The 27173-nt window shown below is 44.5% G+C and overlaps 1 protein-coding gene across 5 annotated transcripts in view; it reads left to right on the top strand.

Moving 5' to 3' along the window:
* ADAMTS14 (ADAM metallopeptidase with thrombospondin type 1 motif 14) overlaps positions 1–27173 on the top strand; it is a 71655-nt gene that overhangs the window by 13606 nt on the left and 30876 nt on the right. For 4 of the 5 annotated variants that reach the window (XR_014156609.1, XM_081861766.1, XM_081861768.1 and 1 more), the window contains 4 exons: positions 5873–6026; positions 8034–8230; positions 24443–24526; positions 25855–26011. Coding sequence is in view for 4 of the 5 variants with exons in the window: in XM_081861766.1 (XP_081717892.1) it covers positions 5873–6026; positions 8034–8230; positions 24443–24526; positions 25855–26011 (592 nt within the window). In the remaining variant the exon portion in view is untranslated. The remainder of the gene's footprint in view (positions 1–5872; positions 6027–8033; positions 8231–24442; positions 24527–25854; positions 26012–27173) is intronic. The other variant, XM_081861767.1, reaches the window with a different exon arrangement.

The following is a 27173-nucleotide window of genomic DNA, read 5'->3' as shown; positions in this document are numbered from 1 at the left end:
GGGGGGTGCGTTCTCACAAGCCCCTAGAGTGGATTTTTTTTGGGGGGTGCACAAGGGGGGATAGCCCTGTTGTGTTAGCAGGGGAGCCCTCATGCTGGCTTCTGCTAGCAGAACAGGGTAGTTTAATACAGCTCAGTGTATTCAAAATAAGACCTACCCTGTCTTGAATGAGTGGGGGAAGATATTTACTTCCATCTGCTGGCCATGCAGATGCTGGATATTTGGTAAGCCAGAGAATAAGGTATGGTTGCCCTGGGCGCAAAATTGCTAGGGGCACAAAATTTCAACATCTGGTGCTTCCTCAATTCAGCTGCATGCTTCCGTCGCTGGGGTCCATTGAAAACGGCTCTCCATGCGAACCAGGAAGTGACCTCTCCATACAACAGAACAACTCTTCTTTGCTTATCTCTGCGGCCACGATCTCCTGGGTGACGTGGACGTTATTAGGCAGTTGAATGCACATGTGTACCTCCCTCCTACCCACTTTGCGCAGCCCCAGGCACTAGCAACCCATGCTAGGCCACTGCCCCCACCCCCTGACCTTTTATATGGAGACCCATCAGACATGCAGTTCTGCACCACATGCTGCTTCTGACTGGCTTTGTGTGTACAGTGGTACCTCGGGTTACATATGCTTCAGGTTACATACGCTTCAGGTTACAGACTCCGCTAACCCAGAAATAGTACCTCAGGTTAAGAACTTTGCTTCAGGATGAGAACAGAAATCGTGCAGCGGCGGCAGGAGGCCCCATTAGCTAAAGTGGTGCTTCAGGTTAATAACAGTTTCAGGTTAAGAACGGACCTCCGGAATGAATTAAGTACGTAACCAGAAGTACCACTATACACAGAACGCTTCAGGGTTTTTATCTTACTGTGTAACGTTGAGAAAACCCGCGTCAGCCTAGAGGCTGGAGTCCAGTCATATGCTCATCACCTCCAAGCCAACTAAAATGTTTGAGACCCAACTTTACCAAGATAGCTGGCAGGGAGGTGCTGAGGTTGGCAGGGTCTACTGAAGCATTGCCTACTAGCCTCCCGTGCTGGGGGCTGCCAGGAGCTTCTGCCTGCCAGTCTCTCTTTGGCTTGGGGCTGGCTCCCAACTCCAGAGCTGCTCAGCTGATGAGATTCCAGCGGAGAAACGTGCTTGGCTGAAAAGGCTGGTGCCAGGCCCACTGGGAGAAGAGAAAATAAGGGGGATTAGGCTCCTGTATGGGATCATTTTGGGACATTTTGTAGCCATGTCTGCACCTTTAGCCCTCCTCTGAAAAGGAGGGAGAAATAAGACAATAGAACAACTTTTAACACCCCCCCTCCAATTCGCTGTTGTTGCTTGTCTTCTGAACAAGCTCTGTTATGTTGACAGTGTGGTGACTTCTTAGGCTTTCTCCCTTTGCCATTGACATATGCAGTAGAAGAAGCTATAGACCAGCGTTTCCCAAACTTGGGTTGCCAGCTATTTTTGGACTACAATTCCCATCATCCCAGACCACTGGTCCTGCTAGCTAGGGATGATGGGTGTTGTAGTCCAACAGCAGCTGGAGACCCAAGTTTGGGACACTTCACTATAGACACTATAGACCTTGTGATGTGGGAGTAGGCCTCATTGAACTGTGTGATGCTTGTTCCTGAGAAGGCTGCGCAGGCAATCACACTGTTAGTGCATTGTCCTGTTTGTTTTAAAATTGCTTTTTTTCTGCCACAACAGCAAAAAAAGAACCTGTGATATACAATTAAAAATGCTAGAACTAAAAACAAACTAACTGAAATGAACATTTGACTAATAAGATAATTGAAAGCACATCAGAATTTCACTATATCTAGTTAAAAATGCTTAACCCCCCCCTTTTTTTAAAAAAACTACTGCAAGATGTGTCATTTAAATATGATTTTTGGGAGCCTAGTGACATAGGAAGAGCCGCTGCTGGTGCAGACCAAAGGCCCATCTAGTCCAGCATTCCTATTGTCACAGTGAAGAAACTCACAAGCAGAACTGGAGTTCAATAACAATTCTCACTCCTTGCGATTCCCATAAACTAATGTAGAAGCAGGTTGCCTGTTCCAATAGTGGAGGTAAAATAGACTAGAGGCCAATGATTGTCAGTGAATTTTGCCAATCCTCTTTTAAAGCCGTGCATGTTCATAGCTCTGTACTGAATTTTCTTTCCTGGACAGCACAGCAAAAAGTGTACACAAGCCCATGACCTCAACACTCCCTTTCATTCTTGCAGATACATAATTTTTAAAAGGTTTACATGTAGTTTTGTTTCTCAGGGTGGCTTGAACAGTGGGGTCAGTGTGAGCCCTTTCCCTGGAAGTAATTATTATTCCTAGCCCAGGAGAGGGGAGTGCAAATGAGGCAGGTCTTCACAAGAATACTTTGGTGATTGCAAAGGTTAGAGGTTGTGTGTGTGTGTTGTTTTCTAAAAGTATGATTCTAGGTTCAGGACCAACATTGCGTTGGTCCACTCATTAGCAGAGGCCCTGTGCCACCTGCAGTTCAGTGACCTTAATCTGTTCAAAGGCAGCGTTATAACATGGAAAAATAGATTGCCCAGTAGGGAGCAGATCATTAGAATCAATTGTCTAGACTGTTTTTTCAGTCATCCCAGGAAGCTGACAAGTGTGTAACATGCAACCTGCACTCTGCGTTCCATGTAAAGGTCATAAGAAAGGGTTGCTTGATCCTTTCTTGCAGAAATGCAAAGGAGCAGGCAATGTCGAGGCAACAAATCATACGCACACTTACTTGGGCTTAAATCCCATTGAGATTAGTAAGGAATTTAGGTACTTCCATGTAAGCACGTGTAGGATCAAACTGCATCAGGTCCCAGAAAGTGTTCAACCAGATCAGGACACTGCTCGCTATCCTTATGCACTTTTACTTAGAAGTCATTTGTACCGGGATGCGGGTGGCACTGTGGGTTAAACCACAGAGCCTAGGACTTGCCGATCAGAAGGTCGGCGGTTCGAATCTCCATGACGGGGTGAGCTCCCGTTGCTCGGTCCCTGCTCCTGCCAACCTAGCAGTTCGAAAGCATGTCAAAGTGCAAGTAGATAAATAGGTACTGCTCCGGCGGGAAGGTAAATGGCATTTCCGTGCGCTGCTCTGGTTCGCCATTAGTCATGCTGGCCACATGACCCGGAAGCTGTACGCCAACTCCCTTGGTCAATAAAGCGAGATGAGCACCGCAACCCCAGAGTTGGTCACAACTGGACCTAATGGTCTGGGGTCCCTTTACCTTTTACATTTGTACTAGTCAATGGAGACAGTGTCCAGATGCAGTAAGGAAAACCCAGAAAGAGCCATGTTGAGGCCAAGGCCCATCTGGTCCATCATTCTGTTCTCACAGTGGCCAACCAGATGCCTCTGGAAAGTCTACAAATAGGGCGTGAGGGTAATGGCAACTCTCCCTATTTGTGATACCCAGCAGCCAGTGTTCATGGGTGTGCTGCCTTGGACAGTGGAGGTGGAACATACCCACCATGGTTAGTAGCCACTGATAGTCTTATCTGATTTGTCTATTCCTCTTTTGTGGCCATCTTGTGAAAGCAGCTTCTGTAGTTTAAGCATGTGATGTGAAGTACTGCTTTCTTTTGTCTCCTGAATCTTCCCGCATTCATGGATGTCCTGTGGAGGTCCTAAAAGAGATCAAGGGAGATCTGGTCTCTCTCTCCCCCTCCACTCTAGGGTGCACTCCTTTTTGATTTGCAAACAGTGAAGGGAGGGGGAGATCTAGGGTTGCCATATTTTGAAGAGCAAAAAAGAGGATGCTAGGATGACTCTTATTTTAAATACCCCTGCTATATGTAGGCTATAGAAGCTTTGATATATTGTTGAGAGGGGTCTGGCAGGAGAAGAGAAGAGGAAAGCAAGTCTTCAGCCACCAGTTGTGCCTATGTCTCATCCAGAAAGTATAGCCAGAGATATTTTGGCAAGTTTAAAAAATCCACCCAGACAGAAATTTCACCCCTGAAAAAGAGGACGTGTCCTGGAAAAAGAGGAGACATGGCAACCCTAGGGAGCTATTCCTTGTTCCCACTTACTGCAGTTTGGAGCTCTAGTGCTGCTTTGGATGGGTAAACTATTGAAAGGCGGGGAGGTTTTGGAGGTGGTGGTAGGTGATAGGCCTATATTGAGCTCTCTTCATTGAAGCTAGCACAGTATAGAAACCAGTTTGCAGACGTTTATTACTGTAAAAAATAGAAGAAGGGAAACTGATGGTCATATAAGGCATTCTGAGCTCACCCTAGCTGCAGTACGTTTATGGTACCAATATTCCTTCTTGTGTGTATAGTCTAGACTGACTTTTGCCAACCTGTTACCGTGCTGGCTTGGGCTGGTGCAAGCTGCAGCCAAAACATCTGGAAGGTGGCAGATGGGTGAAGGCTAGTTTAATATAATTACATTCCACCTGTACTACATAAACCTCTACTGCCCAGCTGTTTACCCCAGGCAAAGCTCGCTGAGCATTTAATATTCACGTAAGTGATTTTACAGTGCATTCCTATGAACTGCTGCCTGCTTGACGTGCAAAATTAGTTTATTGCTGCACAGCCAATGTGAGAGCACTGCAGCGACTCTTCCAACTCTCTGGCAGTGCAGGCAAATCACCCATTGTTCTCAGGCCTTATTTCCCAGTGTGGACAGCCTGGCATGTATTGGCAGCTCTGCGGCAACAAATTAACCCAGGACTAGAGGCCACCAAATATGGTAACATGGCCGGTGTTAGTTTCGAATTCCCAAAGCGTTTGTTGGCTTAATAGGGACAAAAATGTTTCTTGAAAAAATAGTCTGGATTGTTGCAGAGCTTCAAAGGATACCGCTGATGTGTGTTACAAAAGAGCTTTTTCATAGCCAACAGCTGAAGAAAAAAGTGGGTGGTGATTAGGGAAAGTCAGTGACCGCTAGGTCAATATTAACATCCTTGCCAAAATCTTGTCAGTCTGCAGTGTGTGATTTGATTTCTTTTTGATTGTCCAAAGCCTTAATCAGGTGGAGTTTCAGAATAAAACTGATGGGCAGCCTCAATGCAGATTTACTGGAAGCGCAAGACTTATTTCAGAGTAAAGACATCTGGTATCGCAAGGATTTCGTGCAGCAACTCCTTGGGCTGGGGGTATTCACCATTGTGATCTGCATTTCTAAGGCAGGTTCTTCCTGAAGCATTCAAAATGTAGCATGTGAACTGAAATCAGAACTGTGATTAACCAAAACCAGGGAGGCATTTGAAGATGGAGGGATTGACAGGGGCTCTCTGCCAAGTTGCACGTTAAGAAGACTAGCTGGAAAGAGTGTAGAGGATCCAGCAAAATTTGTAATGTCACAAATGAGGAAAGTTCACACAATCACCAGGAGTTATTACTGTAATAGCACCAGAACTACTGTTGTTATTAATGTCACTCTAGAGTGCATAATAGCACCTTTGATGGCACATATTGGTGTCTTGAAACGATGTTTATGTTACCAGCTATGCCCCACATGCCATTTCTACTATTCTGGATATTTGCTTGCATTTACGGACCCCAACAGAAATTCACTGCTGACTTGGCTTGTGATTTGTTGTGTTTTGTCTCTAATGGAAATATGCACAAATGCCCAGTGCTATAGTGTTTAATACAGCAAGAAAATCACAACACTCCTACTCCTTTATCAGCAAGAGAAACAAATAGACTCTTAGTGGTGTCCAGCCTTGCAAATAGTATAAATTGCATGATCACTGAAGTCCTGCATTTTCGCTCCAGAAATTGGGAGGTTCCAGGATATGTCAATAGTACTGCTGAATACATAGGGGCCAAACATGGCTTTCAAACTGACATCACCAATACACGCTTCCTTATTTTTCTTTTGCCGTTTTCTTCCATGGCTCTCCAGGCAGGCCTGATTCGTACAGACAGCGGTGAGTTTTTTATTGAGCCCTTGGAGCGAGGACAGTGGGAGAAAGAAAAGAATGGGAGAGCTCATGTGGTCTACCGTAGGTCTACTGTCAAACAGAGAGCAGAAGCATACAAGGACCATCACAATGAAGGTAACTCTTCCTGTTGAGATGGATGCACATATCCAGCAATCATGTTCATGGCTCCCACACATCCATTTCCAGATAGATTTGACATGGAGGCACTATCTGCTTCCGTAACAGTTCCAGGACAGAAAAAAACATTATGTCTGAAGAGGGACTCTTGCCAAGGTGGTGTTTGAAGTGTTGTCCATTTCCCCCCACCACTTCTCCACAAGAAGCAGAGCTGGAATCCTGCTTGCTTGATTTTATCCCTTACTGGGAAAACACACATTCTCTCTTTCTTATATGGAGACTCTGTTTCTCCCTCTTAAGCCTTCCAGATGCTTTGGGAGACCCAGAAAGGCAACCACTAACTCTATGTTCATATTATCTGCTCTTTGCTTTGCATATTTTCTGTTTTTATGGGTTGTGAATCGTAGATCAAATACAGTGGAACCTCAGTTTTTGAACGTAATCCATTCCGGAAGTCCGGTCAACTTAGGAAACATTTGAAAACCAAGGATCAAAGGGCATTCTGCAAATTTACAGAGAAAATTGAGAAAAATACAGTGGTAGCTCAGTAGAAGCCGTTCCGTTGAAAACAGAAGCACTTACTTCTGGGTTGCCGGCGTTCGGCTTCCGAAATGTTCGGCAGCCGAGATGTTCGAAAGCCAATGTTTGACTGTACTACTGTCGGATTTTATTTTTTTTATGATTATAGTCTTATTTATTTATTGAGGATTTCTATTTTTAACTTTTTTATTGTATGCTATTTTTGTATTGGGGGGATGAATCAATCAATCAATCAATCAATCAATCAATATACATGCTTACATATAGAAAGCAAAAAAGGCATAGCTTCTTCTCCTTTTAAGAGCTTCAGGGCCTGGCATCTCTGAGCAGGCACAGTTTTCCCCAGGGCTGACACACTGTGATGCGAGAAACTTCCTTCTTTCTGGGAGGACAAAGAGAAACACAGATTGCCTCTGTCAGTCACCAAGAAGTTGTTGCACATACACAGAAGAGATTTATTTTTGTGTGTGACAAAAATGCTCCAGAATTCTGCAACCATAAAATCCTAACATATGCAACTCGTATTCTTAAGCACTCCCTCTGGGTGGAGAGAGGACTAGGGAAAGTACTGGTCTAGCATTCTTTTGCATGAGAGAGTACTGGAGATTTACTTTGTCTAACAACTGGTTTTTATTTACAAATATGCAAGCAGAACATAGTAAAAGCTGACAGCACAACTGCTAATCCTGCCCCAGGTGCCCCAACCAGCAGCATGGACCCCTGTGCCCCTTCCATTTGCTATAGCCAAGCTCAAAGCTCTCAGGTCTTTACACTTCTTTCTGTGTCCAGATTCAGAATGCAAAACTGCTGTTAGCTGTTTCTTTGCCCTTTCAAAACTGACAATAGTTGAATTCTGTAAGCTAAGGCCATCAAGGAATGTAAATTCCAGTATACATGGAAGATTTGACATTTTAGTTGACCTAATAAATAGTGTGGCCCTACTATGTATTTTGGATTTTTTTCTTATGGGCCAGCATGGCTACCTTTTCCCTGTTTAAGGAGCATTCAGGCTTTCTGATCCAATTCTTGGTCCCCAACAGGCAGTACCGTATTTTTCGCTCTATAAGATGCACCCAACCATAAGATGCACCTAGTTTTTGGAGGAGGAAAACAAGAAAAAAAATATTCCGAATCCCAGAAGCCAGAACAGCAAGAGGGATTGCTGCGCAGCAATCTTTTTAGGAGGGAAAAAGTGCATCTTATAGAGCAAAAAATACGGTAATTTAGACACAGATTATAGTGATAGCTCGACTCACAGCAATTAAGATCACAAACTCTACTGTATATATGTTTCAGTGTGAAGATAACTTGCATGCTTTGGCTTGTGGTGTATGTGTTTCAAGGTTGTTGGTGTTTTTTTTTTGCAGAATAATAGATTTTAGAGACCAGAATAACTACTGAAATTTCACAATTGTGCCCACAATAGCTTTTTAACCCCTTTATCTTTTCTCTCAACTTTCCTAGTTCCAGGCTTTAGCCTAGGTCAGCTCCCAAACACACTGAACCTAATTGAAGAGCAGGTTGGCGAAGCAGATCGGAAGAGGCGCCATGCCAAGAAAGATGACTACAACATAGAGATTCTGCTGGCCGTGGACGATTCTGTTGTGCGATTCCATGGGAAGGAACACGTCCAGAATTACGTCCTCACCCTCATGAACATAGTGAGGCTCTCTGTTGTTTTATTTTAAGTGTTACAGATGGGGACTGGAAGGGAGGGCTGCATATCCACTAGTCACCTGAGTGTGGGTATCTGCTGTTTGCATCGGATGACATAGTTTCACTGTGTGAGCGCACACATATATCCTAGAACTCCGCGAGGCCGTAATGGTGCATATTGTGAAACCTTCATGTCTTATAATGGCATTTGATGTTGTGTTCGAAGGTTTGGGGCCTACCCAAGCGAAGGATAGTTGGATTGGCTCAACGGACATTTCCCTGTCAGATTCCGTGGGCTGGGTGGGCGGGAAAGTGGCTGTGGAAGCAGGGAGTTGCTCAGATTCTCTACAAAGGAAATCATGACTCTTGATCAAAAGGTCTGATCAACAGTTAGTAGTAACCAACCGTCAGATCCTTCTGGCACCTCAGTTACTGTTTTCGTGGGTGAAAGCTTTCAGATTATGTGAAGACCCATTTAAAACTCTGGCTATATATAATGAAATTTGTCGGAAGTGACCAGCTAAAAGATGTTTTGCTTGCAGTTTTACCAGAGGTCAGACTTCAGCAAATACCAGAGCAGCTTTGGAGTAATTTGAAAAGAAGTGGTTCCCTTTTTGGAGCAGAGGTTCTATCCTAGTATCAACAATGACAACAGATGTCATCGTGCTGTTAGGATGGATGCTTTTAATTAATGTTTTCCAGAGAGATGAACTCCATGCCGTATTAGGGACCCGAGCATTCACCTTGGCTTGCCCCTCAGATTTATCCGCCATTTTATACGCCAGCTATGTTCCAGAACTACTCTGCATAAACGATGTGCTTCTACATGTGCAGAATGGTTTGTTTGCTATTGGTTCATCTATTATTGTTATTATTATTAGTCAATTTATTAGTTGCTTGCCCTATAAAGGATCCTCCAAGTGACTTACAACCATTTTAAGGGCACAAAGTGCAGCATAAAAAGAACAATACATTGCGTTAAAAATCATTCAAGAGCTCGTAAAACAGACCCAGTAAAACAATAGCAAAACAACAGGAAAAACCATCAAAATATTAAAATCACAACTTTGTCACATGGCAAAACGTAAATGCAAAGACGTCTCACCTCCCTATAAACTTGATGTTTTAAATGAGGTGCTTTGGAAACCCTTCCCTTTCAAGTGCACCAATTTGCTCCTTAAATGAACCCAAGTTGTAGAGAAGTGAAGGGGTTTCCGCCACTCCCTGACCCTTTGCTTGCCCCTCCTGCGCAACTGGGATTCTTGCATGATGTCATTTTCCCCCAGCTTCTCGGGGACGGCATGAGAAGCTTGAAATTGTCAGGTTTAATCAAAAGCTTCATTTTCAACCCCATTTCATGGTTTATACTCAGCAGGGAACGCTTTTCACTCTGTGAATGTTCAGGATGCTGGGTTTGGGGGGGGGCAGCGGGGGGCGGGGAGGAGTGGAAGAGAGGCAGCTGCCTTTTCAGATGGAAAAAGGCCTATTGGAGAGCTTAATGAGATAGAAGAAAAGATCGGTAAAAAGGAGAAAACATGACCTCTGTGGGTAAGATGCAAAACGAATAGCTTGCTAAAGCATTATTTCCTTCGCCAGCCTCTAGGCAGACCCTTTTTCTCTCCTTCCTCTTTGTCCCTTCTTTTAGTTCTGACACTTTCTTTCCGCACCCTTGTCAAGTCTCCCGGCACTTGGTGAGCAACACCCACCATTTAAGGGCCTCACCTGCTAGTTATCCATCATTGCTGGTGACCTTTCAGAGGCTTCTCTTTAGACTAGACTCCCACCGCGCCACCATGCCACTCGGGGGGGCCTCTCACTTCAAAAGGTGTTTTGGCCTAGACCGCTTCCCAAGCAGTAGTCCCCCACCCCACACGCAATTTGACAAGTCTCACTCTCTTCTCAGTACTGTTACAATAGTCCCCAAATGTGGCTGAGGTGGAATGAAATTAAATGGATGCAAGCAAACTCCCCAGGGAGTAAGAGAACTATTTGTTTTCAATAAGTCTTGTGGGTTTCTAGCTGCCTTTTGCCTGCAACCTTATGTACATCGCTGGGAGATATTTGTGGTTAAGCAGTCTATAAATCTTTCTAAATAAGTGGGAAGTCAACTTCCTTCTATTTTTTAAATGCAACACAACTGAGAACCAGATTCTTTTAGTACGCTAACAGCCAACAACCATCTTAGCCTCAAGTGGTTGCTTCTTCCCACACTTCTCTAGGAGGTCTCCCTGCTCCAAATATCAACTCTCAACTCATCCACGGCACAGGCACATAGGAAGATCAGCTGCCTTATACTGAGGCAGACCATTGGCCCAGCTAGCTCAGTACTGTGCATATTGATTGGTAGAAGGGTTTCTCATAGTAATCTATCCCAGCTCTACTTGGAGATTTTGGGAATAGAACCTAGAATGTTTTGCATGCACAGCATGTGCTCTTATCTCTGAGCGAAGGCCCTTCCCCAGTAATACTTCTGTGTATTCTTTCCCACAGCTTCAGGTTTCTTCCTTTGTTTGATATGGTTAGATCAGCTGGCAGAGGGGCAGGTTGGTGAGTGGCAACCAGGGTGTGAACCTCCTTATCTGGAGGAGGTAGTCTTTGCTGTGAAAAGAATGCGGGGAAACTTTTGTTTTAATGGGTGTTTGGAACAGTGAGCCCGAATTAATGGGGTGTTAAACTTCTTACCAACTGCTGACGGTTTGTGACTTGTTTTATTACTGCTTTTAGCTGCTGTGTTGTTGGATATTTTGCATTTTTAGTTGCCAGCAGGGAGGGGGCCTTATCATTTGGTCTTTTACAAGGCATCCCATTTGTGGGATGGAAAAATTTCGTGTGCTTTGGATACTTTAAACTGTCCTGCAAATGCTGAAGTCTTGTGTGCAGAGAAAGAAACCATTGCAGGGAGGAGACTTCGACGTGTGGAGTGGAAGATGGGAGGACGTCGCAGGTTAGCTCTCCTCAGAAGCAGCTTGTTTCCTTCTTAAATCGGAAATAGGTTAGAGGAATGCACAGCTGAGCAGTATGCCCCCGTGCTTTTGTGGGGTGGGTGACCCGGGGGAGCAAGGCGGCGTTCAGAGTTCATCAGAAAGGAATACAAAAGGGAGCCATGCCAGCAGCTATAAATCACAGCCTGACCAAGACCACACAAATGAACACTAATCCTGTTAGTTCAAGGCAAGGCTGAAGAGGGAGAGCCTTGGCGAAGCTCTTGTCAGATTGTAAGAAGAAAGGATTTGATGAACTGGTAGCTTGGGTGAGTAGAGAGACCACAGTGTTAATGGAGAGAGAGAGCAAGGCAGGGCTTAAGGGAGAACCAAGTCTGTCTCAGAAGTCTTTTGACAGGTTTGAGATACAATACACTGTGTATTATTTTAGCCCTCAAGGGCTAAATCCTGCATGGGATCCTTGAATGGAATTGAGCTGTTTTCCTCAACTAGAAACGCCCTGAGATTTTAAAGTGTTGAGCTTATTTCTGTTGTTTGTAAGATGTATCCTAATTGCGTTTTCTTAATGGAAAACGGAAGTTCCCTATATTGAAACAGTTTTATCAACATAGGGATGAAGTGTGCCTTTTGCCCATGAGTTGTTTATGTGGAAATGAAGTCTATATTTAGGACAGGATGATGACTGGATATTCGTGTACATCTGTGTTGCCATGGATTCATTTCCCTCTTATTATTGTAAACAATATTTGTTTCTTTAGCGGCTTAGGCTGTCAATGAATCATTTAAGTTCAAGCTGTTGTGATGATCTAATATAAAAAGTTGGCTTTAAAAATAAAGTGTATTCCTGTTAGCGCAGTTTTAAGACTGCAATACTGTACACACCTACCGTTGAACATAGGGAGCTTGCTCCTGAGTAAACAAGCGCGGGACTGCACTGTAAGAAATGTAAACCAAGTAAACATTCATGTATATTGAACTTTATGAAAACCATTTGAAGTGCCTTATGCTGTTTGCAACATAAACATTACACTGGCTGCACAGATTTCCCCAAAAAACATTTTGTTCAGTTTTTGGGATCTCCCTAGAATTCTATCTCTGGTCTGTGACTGTAATAAATTGATTTGTTCATTCATCTTTCTAGAATTCTGAAGATCCAAGCATTCTTTTATAAAGAATAACAACACAAAGGATGTGTCTAGCCTTCATGAATGCAATGATACACAACACACAAAATATCAAATGGCCGAATATGTGAGGGCATGGACAGCATGTGCATATGTGTTAATTGCTTTTAAAAGCCAGCCTTATAAAAAGGCGTGGAGTCTCAAAATTGAATTCATGGGCACCCTAGATGGGACATGAATTTGGTGAATGTGCATAGAAGGTAAGGAAAGCTAAAGACGAGTGAGATTCTCTAGCCACGTGAACATTCAGGTTCTTTTAGATTCTAACACAAACCTGAAAGCAACTCATATGCACAGCCTTAGCATGTGTTGGAACAGAGTGGGTAGAAATTTGTGGGAGCTCTGCATTCTTTGGCTACAAAGCCCAAGGGGTGGAGTAAGAGGTGCACTTTAGCGGTAGAACAACTACTTTGCATGCAGAAGACCTACCATATTCTTCAGGTAGCGTTGGGATTGTCCCTTGTCTGAAATCCCGGAAAATCGCTGCCCATTGGTGTAGACAGTACTGAGCTGGCTGGACCCAATGGTTTTACTTGGTGTAAGGTAGATTCCCCATGTTCCCTGGACATTTTTGTTCATCTGTTGTGTTAATGGCATGGTTCTCAAAGACAGTGGAGGCAAGTGTGGCAGGAAGATTCAAGGACAACCAAAGAAACATTTAAACATTCCAGTGTAATGTAGTATAGTATAGTGCCAAAGTATTTTTTTTTTATTTGCAAAATATGCAAAAAAAAAAAAATCTTCTCGAAATGAGAGCAAGAGGGAATGATTCATGTTCTTATGTAGCTCTGCATTGTTTTACAGTATACTTTCTGGATGTCCCATGATCATATTATAAAGTAGTTGTGTTCATGTGTTAACAAATGAAGCACTGACAGGAGTTGTTTCTTTTTGTTTTCCAATTTTGTATTCCTTGTCGATAAAAGATTAGGTGTGGCATGAGCAAATTTTTATTCTGAAAGTGTGGCCCAGGGGAAAAAGTTTGAGAACCACTGCGTTCATAGAAAGTGCAAAAGATTCCTAATCTGCAGTCTTGCAGTGCTGCTTTTGTTATTGATGGTTGCTTCCATGTCCCAATGGTTACTCTTCTCCTTGCTGGTATAAATAATAATAATAATAATAATAATAATAATAATAATATATTTATACCCCACCCATCTGACTGGGTTTCCCCAGCCATTCTGGGCAGCTCCCAACAGAATATTAAAATCACGATAAAACACAAAACATTAAAAACTTCCCTAAACAGGATTGCCTTCTAAAAGTCAGATAGTTGTTTATTTCCTTGACATCCGATGGGAGGGCGTTCCATAGGGTGGGGCACCACTACCGAGAAGGCCCTCGGCCTGGTTCCCTGTATCATCACTTCTCGCAGTGAGGGAACCGCCAGAACGGTTAAGAAATTTTAAGCTCACGGCACTTAAAAAGGACAAAGCTCTTTCCCCCAGTGATCCTCTACGGGGGGCTGGAAGGTGGGGGAGGCCCTTGAGGCAGCTGTCTGTGAGCCTGTTGGGTTTTCATGAGGAGGACTCACTAGTTCCTGCCACCTTAATCTGATTAGAGGGAGCAAATCCTTCCCACCATATTCTAACAACGAGCTGGGTTCAGAACTGTAACAGTTACCATTTGGCACTAATGAGGTGGGCTGATTATCTACTGTGGCCCAAACATTGGCTTTGGAGATGCTTGGAGACCTATCCAAGAGCAATGGGAAGAATGTTACATGCAGGCACTTTGAATATATTACGCTGCTGTTGGCTTGGTTCTGGGGACATTAGTTAAAATGGCAGTCGCTGTTGGTTTTAAAAAATAAATATGAGAAACATTAAAAACAGCAACCTTGTACTGCAGAGGTGTTCAATCTTTTTGAATCCACAGCTCCCTTGACCAACTACATTCTTTCTGCGGCACCCCTGTGGGGCTCAGGAGCCCAGTTATGTCACCCCTTGCCTGCAGAGCTGGCAGCTCCTTACCCCTTTTCAAACACTCTCCCTTGTGGAGTGTTCCCTCAGCCTTCTGTCTCTCCCCCTCCTTGAGAGTCCTCTGGGCAGCTGTAGCTGCCACCTCTGGTTTCTGAGCTGCCCCACCCCTGCCCCAAAGACAGGTGCCTCCTCCCACTGCTCCACAGGGGTCTGGGAAGCAACTTCTGTCCAGCCCCAGAGGCACCATTCTCCTGGGGAGCTTGTAGCCAGGGCTGCTGCAACAAACAGCTGTGCAAGCCTTTGGGAGGCAGAGATGCAAAAGGGTATCCAAGGTGGGATGGAAGGAAAGAGGGATCGAGGCCAGTGTTGCCCACAGCACCCCTGACCCATCATTCAAGGCACCCCAGGGTGCCACGACAGACTGGTTGAAAACTACTGCTGCACTGTAAACTTGGTGATACTGGATCTTTGGAGACATCCATTTGTACCTCTGTTATCATTAATTCTCTGCCCCAGATTAGTGGGTTTATTTTAGCATGCCCAGCTCAGATTCTCTGCAGAGGATGTTTCCCCACTGCAAAGAAGCAATCATGTTCAGGCTCTAGAACATACACTTAGCCCCACCCCTCTGCACACATCTGCACATACACCAAGATATCCCTTTCAGTCCATTGTATGGACTGGATATCTTCCTTTGGGGTCTTAAGGGAGCAATGTGTGTAAAGCAGGCATAGGCAAACTCTGACCCTCCAGATGTTTGGGACTACAATTCCCATCATCCCTGACCACTGGTCCTGTTAGCTAGGGATGATGGGAATTGTAGTCCCAAACACCTGGTGGGCCAGACTTTGCCTATGCCTTTCAAATGCACTTGTGGCCTACTTTCCATAAAACAAGACTTTGACTTTTTCTTGAACCATATGTAAAGAAAATAGATATCAAACCAGAGTTGGATTTTTCTTCTTCTAAATAGCCGGGTGCACAATTACGTTTTCTGTTCATCAGTTACAGCTGACTCCTTGTTCTTGGGCCTTCATATCAAACAATATCACATCACTTATCACAGAATCCCCTGCAAACATTTGTTGCACTGTTCCTTGTTCGCTGTCCTCATTCTGTAAAATATATGTGCTTCTGTCTTTCATTATCTCCCCCCCCCCCACTCTGCTATTCATTCTTCTCAGAGATGGATCTTTCTTTCACCTCAACCCTTGCTAAAGATTTCTGGATTGTGTAGGAAAGAGAACCACGATGTACAGATTGATGGCATCATTTTTCCTCCAGAAGGCAATGGCTGCTATGTTTTGATATAGATGTGCTGACTGCTGCATTGTGGGAGACGGAATGGTCGCTGGCCATCCTGGAAAGACTGTTCTCCTCCACCCAAACAAGTTGAATATATGTTTTTAAAGGCACAGCAGGCAGCAAAAAGAGGCAGGCCTTACCTCAAACTTTTTGGGGTGTTTCCCACCTCCCCTATTCTGAAACCAAATGTGCATTGTTTAGGCAACAAAATGCCTTAACTCGAACCATTTTCGCCCACCGCAAGTGCTGGTAGCTGAGGAGCAGCAAAGAGCTGAATTTAGAACTGGTTTAAGAGGAGACGGGTTAGGTAAAATAAGAAGCTCCTGGATTAAAAGCATACCGCATTATGTTAAAATGCAACTTAATCCCAAAGCTAGCGATATTTTCCAGACGGGGAATGCTCTGCGTGATGTGTGGCACAAGACCTTGTTTGGCAAGGAACAGATATTGGCTGCTACAGTGCAGATGAAATTGCTGCTGCCAAAGGAAGAGGGAGGGGAAAAAACCAGAATTAGATTTTTTTTGGGGGGGGGTTGGTGCGTGTTTCTTTTACGTAGCAAGCGAAGGGACATTAGAACGATGGATTTAGCAGCTGGGTTGTAAGTTTTGTTTATTTAGCTAATTGTTTCATTGAAAAAAATTCATTGAAACAATTTACAAGACTCTCCCAAAATTATCTTCATTTCCCCAAGGCACATAACTTTTATTGCCTATATAAGAGTAGAATAGAGAGAAGGAAACGGGTCACTGCATGTCAATTGGAGATGAAGAGGTCACTTACTGTCCCTCACTTCATCAGGGACACATCACAACATGCTTCATGAGAACCCCCATAATAGTATCTTGGGGTCAGGAAATGTGCCATGAAGTAAGCTAAGTAGCTTGTATGCCAGGCAACCTTCCTTTTATTAAATCAGCTTAAGGTTGCATAATATTCCAGTGCTCTGGCCAATCCAAGTGGCTTTGCTTCCAGGGCTAATTGACAACTGAATGTTTCATTCTGGTGGCATGGAAGCCATCTTTGAAAGTGACCCAGCAGCACGGGGCTACAAGTATCTTCAGGAAATGGGAAGTACTGTTTTCAATAAGGGAGTAAGTCATAATATCTTTTTAGCATTTCCCAGTCGGTCTGTGTTCAGTCGTAAGAGCTATTATTTTTTATTATTCCTGTGGCATAAGGTAAGTTCTTCCTCCCCCCATCATTCTACCCTGTTCTAGCAAAATGATTTGCCTTTAATTTATTACAGTGGCACCTTGGGTTAAAAATTTAATTCGTTCTGGAGGTCCGTTCTTAAACCTGAAGCTGTTCTTAACCTGAGGTACCACTTTAGCTAATGGGGCCTCCCGCTGCTGCTGCGCCGCCACCGCACGATTTCTGTTCTCATCCTGAAGCAAAGTTCTTAACCCGAGGTACTATTTCTGGGTTAGTGGAGTCTGTAACCTGAAGCGTCTGTAATCTGAAGTGTCTGTAACCTGAGGTACCACTGTAATTTTTTTAAAAAATTCATCTCATTTTTTCCCTCCATTTGAAAGAAAATTCTCCTGGTTAGCTGTCGAGTGTTGTTGGAGATCTTGATGGCTTTGTGACATTTTTGTTGGTTGGATTCTGCTATTAAAGCTTAAATATCTTTTCTCTCTGTGTGTGAGCTTAATCTGTTCGTTAGAAGGATTTGTGCCAAGTAGATTCATTAGTCAAATCTTTCTCAACTTACTGCAAGTGGGGATTAACGGTTTTACTGGCTCTGGAGTGCAACTTCCCCTCCAACCTTACTTGTGTGTGACCTCCACTTTACCCCCTTTGTGTAGCACAAAGTTTTCCCTTACCTTGGAGTGATGAATTGCCCCCATGAAACAACACGTGAAGCTTTTCACAGGTCTTAATATCTTTGCACAGATGTAATTCGCTCAGGACTAAGCTACAGATTACATAAATTGTGTGGCTCATAGCCATACCGTGGGATTTAAAAAAATAAAAATATTAACCTAGGTGCAACCCCCTCCAATTTTCATTGGGACCACAGCAAGAGGGCAGGTTTATCTCCACCCTCTCCAGTCACGAACCTGATGAAAGTCCTGCCCCCCACTGGTGCCAATGCAGTTAGCTTTCCCCCTTAAATCCAACTGCAGTGTTTTGAAGTGAGGGGAAATTTTCATCAAGGTCCACACCCCATCCCACCCCCAGGATCACAGTTGGGAAGGAAAGGGGTAAAGCTCACCTCCACATATGCTACTGTTTCTAGGAAAATTGGGCCCTAAACCGAGCAGCTAGACTGGTGACTGGGAGTGGCTGCCGAGACCATATAACACCGATCCTGAAAGACCTACATTGGCTCCCAGTATGTTTCTGAGCACAATTCAAAGTGTTGGTGCTGACCTTTAAAGCCCTAAACGGTCTTGGCCCAGGTACTTGAAGGAGCATCTCCACCCCCATCGTTCAGCCCGGACACTGAGGTCCAGCTCCGAGGGCCTTCTGGTGGTTCCCTCACTGCGAGAAGCGAAGTTACAGGGAACCAGGCAGAGGGCCTTCTCAGTAGTGGCGCCCGCCCTGTGGAACGTCCTCCCACCAGGTGTCGAGGAAATAAACAACTATCTGGCTTTTAGAAGACATCTGAAGGCAGTCCTGTTCAGGGAGGTTTTTAATGTTTGATGTTTTATGATGTTTTTAATATTGTGTTGGAAGCCGCCCAGGTTGGCTGGGTAAACCCAGCAAGATGGGCAGGGTATAAATTAAAAAAAAATTATTATTATCATTATTACTTGTACCTGGGATTAAATTTCCAAAGCTCCTGATGTGGTTGCTAGCCACACAGTTAACGTAATTTGCATTTTGATGCTTGGTTGCACTGTTTTCAGAGGTACTGTTTTCTCCCTTGTTTCAGCTGCTCAATGCTCAGCCCAGACCTGGTGGGACCTGGTGCAGAGGGGGACTTGATGGGACCCACTGCAGCTTCCAGACAGTCCTTGTCAAAATCAAGACCCCAAAGGGCCAGAAACCCCCAGATAATGCTAGATCACATCTGGGGTAGAATTTGGCAGTATCCTCAACCATTTTTTAAAAAACAAAAACAAAAAACAACTCCTCCATATTTATTCTATGCCATTGTTTTAACCATTTGCCCTTGCCATGGTTCCAAGCAATATCTGGCTTCCAACTTGCTGTTTTGCAAGAGGAAACTTAAACATGGTTAATAAGAAAGCCACTTCAAACCAAGCTTGTCTTGCTTTGAAGGCAATCTGTAATCATGATTTAGGTAGTTAATGTATATGTTAAGCGTTATTTCTCAATGGAACCTAATTAGAAACATATTTTCAGAACAGATGGACGGTGCCCATGAGGATGGTGGAGTTAATAACATTGGTGTGTCCTTCTGATGAATGTCTCTTGGAGACCTTCTAAATTTCCCTCCTTCCGTGCGTCCACTGATCCTGCTTACCCAACACCTACATGCCACATGAGGATTTTGACTAAGGAAGACACCCATCAGTGGTATGACTTCATTCCTTGAGGCCCACCTGCAAGTTCCAGTCCTTGCCTCCGAAACGAAACTTCCTTTTGGTCCTTGGCAGACTACAGTCTTAGGAGACTCGCTGGTGGTTCTCTGTCCACCTCTTTGTGTGTAGATCAATTTGTTTCTCTCTCATGTTGTTGAAACCGTGACTCAGAATTAGAATGAGAAAGGGCTTTCCCTTGCTTCTGAGAAACCTCACTTCCGTTGTCAGGAGCTTGGAAGCGTTGGATGCACAAACTGTCTCAAAAGCCCCAAGAGTGATGTTTCCACGCCATCTGTTTCCATGCTGTCTGGCCCTTTTTTTAAAAAAGTTAAAAAAAAAAGCTTGAATGGAGCAGTTCTTTGTTACACGCAGATGTTGCCTTGCTACCTGCGTCTACATATAGCAGCAGATATATTAAATCTCCCCTCCTAGCAGTAAAAAAATCTCATCTGGGTGGAATAGGAACAAGTGTACAACTTGTTGCTGCCAGCACAAACAGCTCTGCTCTTCCACTTAGAGCTGGCTTGACCACACTCCAGAACATTTTGCGATCTCTCTCTCTCTGTGACTATCTCTCCCATTAACTGGGAGAAGAATGAGCACAGATTGGTTTCACCCACCCAACTCTGCTTCAGGCTGAATTCAGATGGTGTGCATGTACAACAAATGACTTAACCCCTTGGAGAGGTGAGGAAAGAAATTTGCTTAACAATTCTGAGCAAGACAAAGTTCTTCCACTTGGCAGTTGACTTGTGTTTGCTTTGCTTAATGTTTAAAGGCACATAGTTTTGCACTCTCTCTCTCCTGTCTTCCCTCTCATTCAGTCTTCATTCTTTCCCCCTTTCCTTGACTTGGGCTGAGGCCAACCCATTTTCTTGAGGTTTTGTTTGTGAGCTGCCAAAGTCATGCCGAAGGCACTTCAGGTCAGCTCTGCCTGGTTCAGAGACGAGCTGGCATGCTCACTGCTAGTGAAATATTTGGTAGTGACATTCCTGCTCCACATACAGACAATAAATTTGTATCTCCAAGGCAAGGAGGTTGCTCGTATGCTTTTTCTGCTAATAGTTATTACTGATTGTAGCCAGACTCATTGTGCTAACGCTTTCTATTGCTAAGTATCCGATTTTATTCAGCAGGATTCTTAACTCTCTGTCTATAACTATGTGCAAGGGGTAGGCAATGCGATGCCCTTCTGATGTTGCTAGACTACAACTCTTCTCTTCCTGGACAATTTGCCATATGGCTGTGGCTGATGGGAACTGGAGTCCGACAACATCTGCTGCAGGGTAGCTACTGAAGGATTCACATGCCTTAGGAACTGCTTCCTGCCTATCTTCTGCTGCAACCTCCAACCCTAACCCAGAAAGATGTCAGCAGAGCTGTCAACTACTCGCATGCTGCTTTAAGGCGCACCTGTTAGCATCTAGGTACAGACAGCAGTTGGCTGCTTAATGCCAGCTTTGTCAGTGCTAGTCCTTTGGAGGAAGAAGAGATGGAGAGTCTAGATTCTGTCCCTCCCTCCAAATCACAATTGGTCCTGTCTCAGCCGATACAGCTGGCCATCTGCTTGGAGTTGCACACACAGTTCCCAATCCAGTGCCAGGAACAGTTTTTGCAGGAACAGTGTGTGCAGTCCCAGTTTCTGATGCAGTGATCCAGCAGCGGGACTCATGCACCTTTTTTGTCCATGCATTTTCCATTCTAGGAAGGAAGGAGTGCATATGCATCATCTTCTCTGGATCTGTGCATCTGTATTATTATTTGTGCACCTGTATTATTATTATTATTATTATTATTATTATTATTATTATTTTATACCCTGCCCATCTGGCTGAGTTTCCCCAGCCGCTCTGGGCAGCTTACAGAATTGTACCTAGGTAGTGGTTGTTACGGGATGCGGGTGGCGCTGTGGGTAAAACCTCAGCGCCTAGGACTGGCTGATCGCATGGTCAACTGTTCGAATCCCCGTGGCGGGGTGCGCTCCCATCGTTCGGTCCCAGCGCCTGCCAACCTAGCAGTTCGAAAGCACCTCCGGGTGCAAGTAGATAAATAGGGACTGCTTACCAGCGGGAAGGTAAACGGTGTTCCATGTGCTGCGCTGGCTCGCCAGATGCAGCTTGTCACGCTGGCCACGTGACCCGGAAGTGTCTGCGGACAGCGCTGGCTCCCGGCCTATAGAGTGAGATGAGCGCACAACCCTAGAGTCTGGCAAGACTGGCCCGAACGGGCAGGGGTACCTTTACTTTTACCTAGTGGTTGTTACACCATTTATGTACTCAGAGGCACTTCCTTTGGTATGGATGAGTTTGGCTAAGGTAGCATAGGAAATGGAGCCCTTCCTAGGTTTGGAAGACCTTTCAGCAAGAGGACTGCTAGAGCCTGAACTTTATTCTAGATTTTTTTATATTGATACATACTGAGGGGGTGTGGAAGATTGTGGTTCTGGGTATCTGCTTTGTGCATGCTTTTTCAGCCATCAAAATGTGTCCAGTTCACATATTTATTCATAGTTTGGGAAATTATGATAGTGTACAGGGAAAATATCTCTGTCTCAGATACTTGGAAAATATTTAAATCGTCTCGTTTGCTTGCTGGTTATTAAGCGTGACTCCTTTCCCAAAAATAGAAAACCCCATTTCTGTTTTACATATGATATGGTAGTAAATAATGATATCATGTAGTCTTGGAAGGAAAAAAACCCTACTAAATTGGGCCAGTTTAGAACTCTCTGTTGTCTGTTTGCATTTAGACAGCTAAGGGAACAGACTGGGAGGAGGTCCTACAGGGCATGTGTATTACCTCAGTGTTGTCTAAGGAGGGCCTGATCTGTGCTCAGCAACTGAAGTGTAGGCTTCATTTGCCCAGTGTGTGTTGCTTCCCCCTCTGCCATGGCTGTAGGCCCCAGAACATTTTTTAAGGCCAGTAGTGGTGAAGGGGGATGGGGGTTTGAGGAGTTCACATGGAAACATTTTATGGGGTGGGTGGATTAGCCAGCATTACTGTAGGAACAACTGATCTGTGCCCCTCTGTGTGGCAAAGAATGGGGCAATAGGGTAATAATTGATGTAGGGAAATAATTTACATACATGTGTGTGAGAAGAGAGGGAAAGATTTATCTTCTTTCTCATCCGCTCCACCAGCTGTGTATAGAGTGATGGGGTTGAGGAGGAGGAGGAGTTTGGATTTGATATCCCGCTTTATCACTACCCAAAGGAGTCTCAAAGCGGCTAACATTCTCCTTTCCCTTCCTCCCCCCACAACAAACACTCTGTGAGGTGAGTGGGGCTGAGAGGCTTCAGAGAAGTGTGACTGGCCCAAGGTCACCCAGCAGCTGCATGTGGAGGAGTGGAGATGCGAACCCGGTTCCCCAGATTACGAGTCTACCACTCTTAACCACTACACCACACTGGCTCTCTTACTGGTTGAGGGGTGGTTCAGGAACCAGATTCATGTTCCTTTGGACTTTTCCCTCCAAAATGACTAGTAGACATCCAGTTTCTCTGTGAGGTGCAAATGTGTTCAGATGTGAACGTTTTCCTTTTAGCTGGATGAATTCCACCCACTCTTTGGCCATTCGTTGAATCTGCTGAATGTTTGCAGGATGTTTCATGGCTGATGAACTCCTAGTGGGAAATCCAGCTGTTCTCAGTTCCACTTGGTGATATCATCACCACCATCTAGCTTTCTGTCTTTATTTGAACATTTTGTTTATTCAAGATTGGTCTTTTATGGTAAAAGAAGATGTTCCTTCAGCACCTGGCACTGTAGCAGAGGGGCATAACAGGGAAAGAGGGGAAATTATTAGCAAAGTTTACACGTTGCTACTGAGAATATTTCCCCCCTCCCCAATGTATTTGTTCGTTAAATATTTCTCTCTTGCTACATCTCGATTTCCTTTTCTGTAGAAGACAGCAATCCCTCCTTCCCTTCTGTAGCAATTCCCTTCTGTAGAATACAGCAATTTTTCAGAAACATTTTCATGGGTGTTTTGAGATAGGCAACAAGGGAATGAAGTCTAGCACAGGGAGGGCTAATCTTTATTGCACAAATTCTTAATGCAAGGGTAGTTCGGGCAAGTTCTCTTTCAAATCGGGAGTAGCCAATGTGCTGTCCTCCAGAGGGTGTTGAACTACAACTCCCATCAGCCCTGGCCATTGACCATGCTGGATGGGTCTGGTCAGAGCTGGAATCCAACAATCTTTGGGGAGGGCACAGCCTTGACTATCTCTGCTCTAATATAACAGGTTTTCCCTCCTCCAGTGATGCTAATGGAAGATTATTCTCACCTTTCTCCCTTTGCAATTCCCACAGCGCATGCTAGGTTCCTGCTTACAAATGGAGGACTCCTATAGAGACATACTAAATGTGTATCAGGTCAGGGAAGAAGAGGCAGGGAGGGCAGTGAAAGAAGCAGAAAGAGCTTTGGTGAGATGGCATACAAGTCATTCTCTGTTTATTCAGCATTTGATCCAGGATCGATGGCAGGAATTTGTTTGCGTGTGTGTGAGTGCGAAAAGTGGAAAGATGTAAACCACCACAGAAATTTCTGTTGGAAGGTGATACAAAAATTTGTGTTTGTGTAAGTAAGTGAATAAAGACTGGGCCCTATTTGTATCTCATATGCATAAAATGTTTCTTGGATAATATTTCCACAATGTGCCCTTTATTTGCATCAGTGTGTCCCAAGCTTGTGTCTCCAGCTGCTTTTGGACTACAATTCCCATCATCCTCAATCACTGGTCTTGCTAGCTAGGGATGATGGGAGCTGTAGGCCAAAAACAGCTGAGACCCAAGCTTGGGAAACACTGGTCTACATTACCCTTTCTGCTGTGCAAGATGCCACTTTGCGTGACACCATTGGTGGATAAGCCATTATTATTATTATTATTAGTAGTAGTAGAAATAAATTAATAACCTGCCCTTCTTCCCACACGAGCCCATTATAGGCTGATTTCTTTATTGGTATTTATGTGCCAAAGCAGCCTTATGTGTCTTTGCGTAGCAAGATACCAAGCTACCATGTCCTGAGACGGAAAAACACTTAATATCTTTTCAGCCTAGGGTGGCCTCTTTGCTGCTGCCTCATTTGTTCTGTTAGTTTCTCTCACAAAGGCCCCAGTCACCTTCCTTACAACTAGATTCAGACCAAGGGAAACCAGGTCAAAGCCGCAACTCCTCTTGAAGTCCTCAGGTAGAAATGGGGGGTTGCTTTCTGCAAAAGTAGAGCTGAGGTTGTCGATAATAAACACTGTGCTGCTTTGAGGATGAACAAGGTGAGGGTTGAAGGATGCTTCATACTCAAAGCGTGATGCATACTTTTTAACCTGTGGCTTTTTTTGTGTGTATTCCCTCCCCCTCCCCCGGCTCCTTAGGTAGATGAAATTTACCACGATGAATCATTGGGGGTCCACATCAACATTGTGCTGGTTAGAATGATCATGGTGGGATACAGACAGGTAAGATATTAGTAGCTTTTCTTTCTAATGTGATATATGTGCAGGCCTGTGTTTTAGGCAGAGGAAGTAAGAAGTTTTCAAACCAGTTTACATGGTTTTTCTGTACTAGCTGTTCTCTAATTGGCCAAGTGTTAACATCCCTCGTGCCAGAAATAATGGGGTATACAGTGGTGCAGAACCTTTGGCCATACAGGTGTTATTGGACTGCAGTACCCATCAGCTTCAGCCAGCATGGCCAGTGGTCAAGGATGATGGGAGATGTAGTCCAACAACTTCTGGAGGGCCAAAGATTCCCTAGTCCTGCTCTGCTGGGTGGATTATAAGAGATTGTGGGCATTGGGGAGGTGGTAGAGAGAGGGCAGTAGAGAGAACAACAGCAGATTTAACGGAAATCTGTACTTTCAGAGAACTGGCATGTTGTAGCCTTGGAGGAACTTATCACTTCAGGCCACATGTAGGAGATCTAATGTGTTGGCTGTTATCCATATTCTTAAAAATAGAAAGTAGAGGAGAGGACTGAGCAATCGTAGGGCTCAGATGCTAGGGGAAGACTTGATAAATGTGGAGATGGCTTGTCAGTCTTTTAACTGATCTCCTTCATTTTCTGTTCATCCATCTAAGTCAAGGTTGGCTAGTCCTTTTTAGGCCAAGGGCTGCATAGATGGTCAGCCCCCTCTTTGAGGGCCATATGGGTGTGGCCAATGCATATTTGTACACGAGTTCATTCGTGTGCACATGCACACTTGCGCACATATCTACTCACTTGTTCACTCATCACACCTACAGGCCACCTACAGCACATGCATCACACATGAAGAACTCAGAACACACACACACATCATATTTGCAGCTGAGGGCTTTCCTGAGTAAAAAGCAGTTACTGCCCCTCTGCACTGCAGCCCTGGAATGACGATGGTCAGTTGCTTTGTGCTCGTCACAGGCTGAGAGTTTTTATCTCCCCATCTCAGCTTCGAGAGCTATAGCACTGACGTTGAGAGATAATGCTGTGGCTTCCAGGATTCGGCCCACAGGATAGCTGCCTAAATGTTATAGGGAGTTGTCTCCACGGAACAGCATGTTTTGAGTTGTTTTACGGGGTTTTGTCACTCATGGAAGAATGCCTTTTTAGGTTTCCATTTATTTTTGAGCTGCTGACTCATTATGAGAAGGCAAATTTCCAATCAGCTGCAAGCCTCACTCCGTATTTCTGACTCAAGAGTATGATTTTTGAACCAGAGTTTCTGAAACAGACTTTATGAAGCCCTACTTTAAATTCTGGCCAGGCTCACTCATCCTGAATGAATTTCTCATTTCCTCGTTTCCTGTAGTCGATCAGTTTAATAGAGCGAGGGAACCCGTCTCGGAGCCTAGAGCAGGTCTGCCGCTGGGCCCATTCTCAGCAGCGCTCGGACCCAGAACACGCAGAATACCACGACCATGCTGTGTTCCTCACCAGGCAAGACTTTGGTCCCGCAGGTATGCAAGGTACTGTATTTATCTCGATCAGGTATGTGCAGTTTGGTGGACACAGGAGAGAGCCTTCCAGTTCAAAAGCATTGTCTGATGACCTTCTGAAGAGCTTTTCCTTTACTGATTGCCCTTAAAGTTTTTAAAAAGGCTTACGAAAGTTGGGATTTTAAGAGGAAAGATAGAAGACAGACATAAGTATAGTTCATCCTTTTGAATTGTTTGTGCAGGTTTCCAGGCATGCATAGAGGTGGCGCTAATTCACACTTGCGCCATTCATTAACCAACCAAGCTAAATGCAACACCTTAGTTATGCAGTGTGACCTCCTGGGTGCTTGATTAACCCCTTGCCACCCAATTTTTGTATTCTTGGTCAGGGATCAAAAGTGGGTTTATTGAGCCTCTATTGGCTATGGGATTTTACATGACTTGGCTGGTGACAAGCTGCGCCCGTCTGCACTACATTCAAGAATTTAGAACAACAAGCTCAAACTGCAGTCTTAAGAGAGCACTTAAAGGAAGGGTAGTACAGCAAACTATATCTGCAAAGAGGTTTTCAAAATCACGTGAATGTAGAGCCTGGAACTGAACTGGGGGGGGGGGGCTTGCAGAGGAAGAGCCCCAGAGGGGATGCATAATCCTTTTTTTGTGTCACTGCCACTCCAGAGTTCTTTTCTGGAAGTGACACTCTCACAAGTTGATCTCCTCTGCATTCTGGTCCTGGAGTCTGTCTTACAGGTGTGGGTGTGGGTGTGTTTTTTAATGGGGGATTTGAAGGAGGAAACTGGTGGTTGAGGAAGGGGATTACTTCCCTTGCAGTTTCTCCTCCACAAATTCAATCTGCCCTGCATTGGCATGATGAGAGGTAGGTGTGTTGGGAAGCTCATTTGCCCCCTTCTAACATGTGGCTTTGCCCTAGAGCAGGCATAGGCAAACTCCGTCCTCCAGGTGTTTTTGGCCTGCAACCCCCACGATCCCTAGCTAGCAGGACCAGTGGTCAGGGATGATGGGAATTGTAGTCCCCAAAACATCTGGAGGGCCGAGTTTGTCTATGCCAGCCCTAGAGGGTGGAGGGAAAGCGGGAAGGATTTTGCACACAAAACACATCATTGGATTTGATAAGAGTTCAGCGTGTGATTTCCAAATTCTAGGTTCCTGTAAGGCAAGGTAAAACTATAGA

The sequence above is a fragment of the Podarcis erhardii genome (genome assembly GCF_964252035.2).
Source record: "Podarcis erhardii genome assembly, chromosome: 5".
NCBI classification, from domain to species: domain Eukaryota; kingdom Metazoa; phylum Chordata; class Lepidosauria; order Squamata; family Lacertidae; genus Podarcis; species Podarcis erhardii.
Note: the sequence above shows the minus strand (reverse complement) of the source record. Positions and strands in the feature narration are given on the sequence as shown.